The 9,193-nt window shown below is 47.2% G+C and overlaps 1 protein-coding gene across 1 annotated transcript; it reads left to right on the top strand.

Moving 5' to 3' along the window:
• Positions 1–1,151: 1,151 nt before the first annotated feature.
• LOC141627953 (uncharacterized) lies at positions 1,152–1,649 on the top strand. Its single transcript, XM_074441146.1, has one exon. The coding sequence runs from the start codon at positions 1,152–1,154 to the stop codon at positions 1,647–1,649; it is 498 nt and encodes a 165-aa protein (XP_074297247.1).
• The last annotated feature ends 7,544 nt before the right edge of the window (positions 1,650–9,193 follow it).

Genomic DNA, 9,193 nt, shown 5'->3' with positions numbered 1-9,193 from the left:
TTTAAGGAGGAGATAAGGAGAACAATGGAAGTCTACATTGACGATATGGTAGTCAAATCCGAGAGGGCAGAACAACATATGTCCCACCTGGAGAATACCTTCTCGATCCTTAGAAAATACCATATGAAGTTGAACCCCCTTAAATGAACTTTTGGAGTCTCCTCTGGGAAATTTTTGGGGTACTTGGTGACGCAAGAGGGATAGAGGCCATCACGGAGCAAATCAAAGCAGTACTTTAGTTAGAATCTCCTCTGAAGCCAAAGGACGTACAGAGGCTCACGAGTCGGGTAGCAGCCCTAAACCGGTTCATATCAAGGTCCTCAGACAGGTGTCGATTGATCTATGACATCCTGAGGAAGAGCCAGAAGTTTAAGTGGACGCGGGAGCATAAAAAGGCGTTTGGGGAGCTCAAGCAGTACCTAAGCACCCCTCCTCTTCTCTTCAAGCCAGAACAGGGAGAACCGCTGTAATTGTATCTATCAGTGACAGAGGTAGCTGTAAGCACTGTATTGGTACGAGAGCACGAAGGAATACATAAACCAGTATACTATATAAGCAAGTCTCTGTTACCTGCAGAGACCAAGTACACATCTCTAGAAAAACTCGTTTTAGCACTTGTTACTGCTTCGTACAAATTGTGTCCCTATTTTGAGTCACATACAATTTCAGTCGTGACCAACTACCCCCTGAGAACCATAATGAGGAAACCCGAATTGTCAGGGAGAGTGGTTAAGTGATCTGTCCATCTGAGTGGGTACGACCTGAAATTTGAACCCCGAACAGCCATAAAATCCTAAGCCCTAGCTGACTTTGTGTCAGACTTTAGTCCCACCCTTCAAGAACAAGCCGACAGTGAAATCTTGACCCTAAGTGAGGCTAAAGGGGAGCAGGTATAGGAGTTACATGTTGATGGGTCATCCAATACGACGGGAGCAGGGGTAGGACTGGTCCTGAAATCACCTCAGGGGGGACACATAATACAGGCAGTACGGTGCGAGTTCAAAGCAACGAATAACGAGGCTGAATACGAGTCCCTGATCTTAGGACTCTAATTAGCCTTGGAATTGCAAATCGACCGCATCGAGGTGTATAGTGACTCCCAACTGATTATAAACCATGTGAATAACGTATACACGACCAGGGATCCTAAAATGATAGCCTACCTGGAAGTGGCGAAGGAGCTCAAATTCCGCTTTGCCTCCTTCCACATCCAGCAGATACCAAGGGATCAGAATGTTGAAGCGGATGCTCTTGCCACCCTAGGAGCAGCCTTCACTCCAGGGGCAGTGGGTACTATACCATTCATACATGTCATGAAACCTGCCATACCTCAGAATGAACAGCAAAACCCCAGTAAGGCTGCAACCACCCAGTGGACATACGAAGCAGGGATACTGTGTACTGCCACACCCCAGGAAGAGATTGATGATTGGCAAAAGCCTTACAATAGTAAGCTACGTGATGAGGTCTTACCACCTGACCAGAAAGACGCCAGGAGCTTCAAAATGAAATCCTTAAGATTCGTACTCATTGATGGTATCCTATTTAGGAAGTCCTTGGCAGGACCATATCTAAGGTACTTGAGCATACAAGAGGCAAAGGCAGTAATGTGTGATATCCACAGTGGTGATTGTGGAAATCACACATGAGGTAGGAGCCTGTCCAACAAGACACTAAGACAGGGTTACTTCTGGCCTACTATGAGGAAGGACGCCTTAGATTACGTCAAGAAATGCGAAGAATGCCAAAGGCACGCTCCTGTCAGCCACCAGCCAGCAGAGCATATGCATCCGATCATCTCGCCTTGGCCTTTTATGAAATGGGGAATTGACATTGTGGGACCATTACCTCGTGCTTCTGGAAACAGGACGTACATGCTGACAATGACAGACTACTTCTCTAAATGGATAGAGGCAGAAGCTTTCCCTCAGATCCTGGAGAAGCATGTGATATCTTTTATCAAGAGGAACATAGTCTGCAGATATGGCATCCCTTCAGAAATCATATGTGACAACAGGTCACAATTCATATCCAACAGAACGGAAGACTACTGCGCCAGGTGGAACATCAAGCTGTTTAAGTCCACTCCTAGGAATCCGCAGTCCAATGGTTAGGCAGAATCCAGCAACAAGATAGTCATGAACAACCTGAAAAGAAGGCTGGAGGAGATATGAGCCAACTGGGCAGATGAACTTCCCTTCGTGCTATGGTCTGATAGAACTACCCCTAAGGTGGCAACAGGTCAAACACTATTCAGTCTGGTATATGGGGCCGAGGCAGTTATTCCCTCTGAGGTGCAAGTACTGACACATCGATATGCTAATGCCACCAAAAAGAGGAACCAGGTAGAAATGGCCAGTAGCCTGGATACCATTGATGAGCCAAGGACCAGCGCCCAAATAAGGATGGCAGCCTACAAGCAGACAGCAGCCAGGAGTTATAACAAAAACGTAAGGCTGAGAACGTTGCAGGTAGGGGACCTGGTACTCAGGAAGGTATTCCTAAACACCAAGAATCAGAGTGCAGGTAAATTCGCCTATAACTGGGAAGGTCCCTACCGCATAGAAGGCATCGTAGGTAATGGGGCATACAAGTTGGAGACTATGGATGGGGAAGATGTCCCTAGATCCTGGAACATCATTCACCTTAAAAAGTATTATGTCTAAGGTTACAGGTGCAGGACCCAGAAGTTCCACTCCAACAGGTACATCTGTTTGGGCTAAAATTAGCACAACAAAGAAAGCCCACTTAATAAAATGAAAGCTATGGAAGGAGTGATAAGGAGGAAGGAAGCCCGCGGATGGAGAAAGGGGGAACGAGCTCAAGGGAGATCAGGAGCCCATCATGGAGAGTGTCCGGATTAAGGAAATGGGAGTTAGGGAGAAGATAGGGAGAAGTTAGTGAGATTAGGGAGAATTGGGAAAGGCGGCCAAGTATGGAAATAGTTCTTATGGAAATTATATTCCCTTTCCATATTCGAAGTAGGACATATCTAGGGTTCTTGCCCTATAAATAGCCAAGGAAGCGAATCAAGAAGGACATTCAAGACACCATATTCACACATCCACACTTAAGATCACACCTCGACATATCATACTCAAATATACGTTCGTCTAGGATCTTGCAGGCCTGATGCCTAGGGCCAGCAGGATTAGCTTTGTGCCACGATTGTAGTCATCCTCCTATTCATATAGTGCAATACTTGGCAGGGTACCGTCCCTCCCGCGGTTGTTCCCACATTGGGTTTTCCGCGTCACCAAATCTTACGTGTCAATTTACGTTACACACTTTATTTTTCTATTTATTTATTGACATACGAACGATCATACAACCAACCAACGAGTAAGACTACATTGACCCTAATTAATCGACTTGGGTAAAAATACCTCAACAGTTTGGTGCCCACCGTGGGGCATTGTGGTCGTCAATCGTTGATATTCTAGATATACAATGGAAAAGCAAGCATCTGAAGCCGTGTCAGGGAGCAGGCAACCATCGCCACCACCACCGTCTACCCAAAATCCAACATCAACAGTGGCCACGTAGGCTCCGGACACACCTCAAGAATCATACCGACAACAAAAGCCTCTCTACCTCCCGGGACTCTCATTGCCGTGGCCCGGGCCAGGTCGATAAGGGAACAACAAGTTCAGCCTCACTCTGCCACCTAGTCCCACACAAATCTTACTCACTGGCGTGGAAAATCTTCAAAAAGCTATGGAAAACATGAGAGAAGACCAAAGGAGAGCAGATCTTTGAAGAAAGAAGGAGAGACAGAGAGCTCGGGCACATATTAATATCCTAAAACAAGATCATTCACCCAGTAAGTGGGACAGGTGAAGGAAGATCTCCTTTGGTAGATCCGACTCGGGAGCATCGGGCGACGTGCAGATACCGGTGAACTAATAACAAGATTAGATTTGGCTACGATGCGATCGGATGGAAGAATAACCCAACGAGGGTTAGGATACCTCACACAAGATAGCCGGCAAATGGCTAATCGCATAGGGACACGGGCATGTGTGGCCTCCCCGTCGCCAGACCCCCGCAACAATCGATCGGACACCGTAGCGAGGATCCGAGTCAAACCAAGAAGTGAAGCGGCAAAGCAGGGGACAATCGTTACTACAACCCCCGGCTGCCGGAGCCTATCGAAGCTTCAAGAACCCGGATCCGGAGGAAATATGCGGACATCCGACGTGACGGACCCCAGATTCAGCCAGTATAACCAATCAACAGTACTTGGAACTAAAGGAGAAGCTGAGCAGGGTCCCAGAGCTACCACCCCCACTCGAGAAAGCAGCTCTAGACAGTTACGCCGATTCACCATTCGTGGACATCATATCCATCACAGCCATGCCAAAGGGATTCACAAATCCAAATATGCCTCTCTTGGCAAGACTGACAGATCCCTTTGATCATATCAGCCAGTATAAGCAGAAAATGATGACGGTAACAGCTATAGGCCAAGTCAAGGAGGTTTGCATGTGCAACGGATTTAGGTCCACCCTAACAGGACCGACACTTCGATGGTTTGTAAGCCTGCCCAACAGGTCGATATCTACATTAGCTGAATTGGTGAACGCATTTACTCTACAGTTCGCAAGCAGAAGAAAGCCACAGAAGCACGCAGGAGACCTGTACAGAATCGTCCGGAGGGCAGGAGAAAGCATTGGAGAATACAATACTAGGTTCAACAACGAGAAGGTAGCAGTACGAGAATGTGATGTCTAAACAGCAGTAGAAGCCTTCAGAAGAGGCCTCCACCACGACTCTGACCTATACAAGCAGTTAACCATGCATCCATGCCATAGTTTCGAGGCAGTACAGGAGAAGGCAGCTGCCGCAATCAGGTTGGAGGAAGATGTCTTAGCCAGAGCCAGCTTGCTAAGCGCGCCTAGTATCTCTAGTACCTCAGCCGTGGAAAAATTGGGAAGAAAGCAAACCACCAGCAAGAAGGATGAGAGGTACAGACCATACGGGAGGGGAGTCAACAGAATCGAAGAAAATCAGCTACTCCCCACTCTGGAAGAATACGGATTCACCACAGGAATCGGAGGAATCTTGAAGGCACTCAGGGAGATGGGAGATGGAGTCAGGTGGCCCAACCTACCAGTAGGAGAGCAAGCATGGAGGAAGGACAACAAGAAGAAGTGCGAATTCCACCGGGATATTGGGCACAACACTGAGGATTGCTACACATTACGAAGAGAGATCAAGCGCCTGTACGAACAAGGAAAGCTGAGCCACCTATTACCACGTGGGGGCAAGCAGCAAGATAAGGTAGGCTCCGCTAAGCCGACAGACCCGCCCACATGCACCAAAATCGTAAACGTGATAACAGGCGGCTCAGACTTAAGCGGGCTGACATATTCAGCAGCTAAGAGACGTGCTACAGAGACCAAAGGAGATAGGCCAGCCAATTCGTGCAGAATTTCTCACAGTGACCTGCCAGCAGTCAGCTTTGATGAAGGAGATGCATACGATAATCGAGAACATCATGACGCACTTATAATCACCTTATCAATGGCCAATTGCACAGTTAGAAAGGTGTTGGTAGATACAGGAAGCTCGGTCAACTTAACCATGCTGAAAACTATAGAAAACATGGGATTCAAAGAAGAAGGATTTGTAAGAAGACTATTCCGCTAGTAGGCTTCGGTGGAGAAGAAACCGACTCGCTAGAGGAGATAGTCATCCCAAACTACGTGGGAGGAGTCAACAAGCAGGTCAGGTACCTGGTTATGGACGGCCCCTCTACTTACAATGTCATCTTGGGAAGACCATGGTTGCACCAGATGAAGGCAGTCCCCTCAACATACCACCAGTGCATAAAATTCCCCACACCATGGGGAGTAGAAACGATAAGAGGAGATCAGGAGGAAGCTAGAGGCTGCTATAAGAAGGCACTCAAGTGCACCGCCACTCCCGCATAACAATTTCTGACGACCTATCCGGACGAATACATCGAACCTCCAGCAGAAGAGCTGGATCAAATCAACCTGGATAAGCTGCACCCAGAACGAACCGTGCTCATTGGAGCAGGATGCACAGGAAGCTTAAGACAATAGCTAGTCAAGTTCCTACAGGATAACATAGATTGTTTTGCATGGTCACACGATGACATGATAGGAATAGATCCGTCTATCATAACACATAGACTTAATGTGGACCCAAAGTGTAAGCCCGTCCAACAGAGAAGAAGGAAGTTTGCATCGGAGAGAAATAGGGTAATCAACCAGGAAGTAGATAGCCTGCTGACAGCGAAGAAAATAAGAGAAGTAAAATATCCACAATGGCTGTCTAACGTAATGGTGGTGCCTAAGAAGAATGGGAAGTGGAGAGTATGTGTGGACTTCACCGATCTCAAGAAAGCATGCCCTAAAGATCCATTCCGGTTGCCTTATATTGATGCAATGGTGGACGCAACAGCTGGACACGAGATGTTAACATTCCTTGACGCATGGAGTGGATACAATCAGATCAAGATGGATCCTGCAGATAAAGAGAAGACGGCATTTATGTCTAAAAGAGGAATATATTGCTACAATGTCATGCCATTCGGCCTAAAGAATGCAGGCTCCACATATCAAAGGTTGGTTAACAGAATGTTCAAAGAACAGATAGGAAGAACAATGGAGGTGTATATGGATGACATGGTGGTGAAATCAGAGAAGGCTAAAGATCACATGCGGCATCTGGCAGAAACATTCAGCACCCTCAGGGAATACAAAATGAAGCTAAACCCATCTAAATGCACCTTCGAAGTATCTTCTGGCAAATTCTTGGGCTATATCGTAACTCAAAGAGGGATAGAGGCCAACATCGAGTAGATCAAAGCCATCTTGCAGCTGGAGTCACCTGAAAAGCCTAAGGATGTTCAAAGACTAGCCGGGAAGGTAGCAGCCCTGAACAGGTTCATTTTAAGATCTTGAGATAAATGCAGTCGTTTTACGACGTACTAAGGAAAAGCCGAAGTTTGAATGGACCTCCGAGCACGAGCAAGTTTTCGTGAGAGTCAAGCACTACCTCGCAGACCCCACCGCGCTGTCAAAGCCAAAGCCAGGAGAACCATTATTCCTATACCTAGCCGTCACGAAGTGGCGGTGAGTCTTTGTCCGGTCGAGAGCAAGAAAAGGAGCGAAGCCCGTATACTACGTGAGCAAGTCTCTGCGCCGGCAGAGACCAGGTACACATCTCTTGAAAAGTTAGTACTAGCATTGGTAGTAGCATCTCGCAAACTGCGCCCCTATTTTGAGTCCCACATCATACATGTCGTGATCAATTACCCGCTAAAAGCTATCATGTGGAAGCTCGAACGTCGGGCGAGAATGTCAAAATGGTCTATACACCTCGGTGGGTACGACATTCAATATGACCCCGAACGAAGTGAAATCACAAGCATCGGCCGACTTCGTATCGGACTTGATCCCGCCACCCGTAACCGCGGATACAGAGATCCTCACCTTAGAAGGAAGCAAGCAGACAAAAGTCTGGCAGATGCATATTGACGGAGCCTCCAACCAAAGGGTGGAAGGCGTAGGATTAATCCTGCGGTCACCACAGGGAGACCTGATAGCACAAGCAGTAAGATGTGAATTCAAGGCAACCAACAATGAAATAGAGTATGAGGCCTTGATATTAGGAATGAAGCTAGCTTTGGAGTTAGGGGTCAAGCACCTGCTCATATCCAGTGACTCTATATTAATAGTCAACCACGTGAATGATGAGTTTATAGCCAGAGATTCGAAGATGGTTGCATACCTAAAATTAGTAAAGGAACTAAAACAGAAATTCGAAACTTGCAAGCTTAAGCAGATCCCCAGAGATCAGAATGTGGAGGCAGACGCCTTAGCAACTTTGGGGGCAACATTTAAACCAACAGAGCTATCCAGCATTCCAATAGCACACATCCGGAACCGTCTATTCGAAGGCGGACGAAATAGACAGAGGTGAACTGGAGGATCCACAGAGCGAGAACGAAATCCAAGCAGTTACAGAGGAAGGTGAGAACTCCCAGCCAAACAGGCAGGCACCTGACCAAATAGCCGATCAAGCAGATGACTGGCGCACACCTTATCTAAACTGGCTGCGCCATAACAAGCTACCAGATGACAAGAAGGAATTGAGAGCTTTCAGAGTAAAGGCCTCCAGATTCATACTTATTGATGATACATTGTTCGAAAATCGCTAAGAGCCCCTACCTACGGTGCCTGGACAAGGAAGAAGCACAGATCGTGTTGCATGCTATCCACAAAGTGGCGAATGTGGAAACCATGCGGGGGGGAGTCCGGCAAATTAAGCCCTCGAGACGGGGATACTATTGGCCTACAATGAAGGCAGATGCGCGAGAATACGCACGAAAATGTGACGCCTGCCAGCGCTCAGCACCAATGATCCATCAGCCAGCAGAGCCCCTGCACCCTATTATTTCCCCCTGGCCATTCATGGCGTGGGGCATAAATATAGTAGGCCCTCTACCACGGGCCACAAGAAATAGAACCTGGATGCTAGCAATGACAGATTACTTCTCCAAGTGGATAGAGGCAGAAGCATTCACGGAGGTGGAACATCACCTTAAAAAACTCAGCACCTAGGACTCCAAAGTCCAACGGGCAAGCTGAATCCAAAGCAACAAAATCATCATGGACAATCTAAGAAGGAGGTTACAGGAGTTAGGAGGAAAGTGGGCAGATGAATTGCCACTAGTGTTATGGTCAAACAGAACGACACCAAAGATAGCAATAGGTCAAACACCCTTCAGCCTAGTATTTGGCGGAGAAGCAGTCATTCCGTCAGAAGTTCTAGTTCCCACTCACAGGTATGAGAATATGACAGGGGAACTAAATAATGCAGAGATGACCAGAAGCCTGGACACAATTGACGAGCTGCGAGTAAAGGCAAAAATCCGTTTGGCTGCCTACAAACAGTCTGTGGCCAGGAGTTATAACAAGAATGTGAAAGTCAGGCTCCTGGAGGTAGGAGACCTGGTTCTCCGAGAGGTGTTTCAAAACACCAAGAATTGAAAGGCAGGCAAATTCGCCTACAAATGGGAAGGACCATACCAGGTAGAAGGAGTTGTTGGCCATGGCGCATATAGACTGATGACTATGGACGGTCAAATCTTACAACGCCCATGGAACATACTTCACCTGAAGAGATATTACTTTTAATAATAAGTAGACTCTAGCTT

The sequence above is a fragment of the Silene latifolia genome, chromosome Y, assembly GCF_048544455.1.
Source record: "Silene latifolia isolate original U9 population chromosome Y, ASM4854445v1, whole genome shotgun sequence".
NCBI classification, from domain to species: Eukaryota; Viridiplantae; Streptophyta; class Magnoliopsida; order Caryophyllales; family Caryophyllaceae; genus Silene; species Silene latifolia.
The sequence above is the reverse complement of the archived record's forward strand: the minus strand, read 5'-3'. Positions and strand labels throughout refer to the sequence as shown.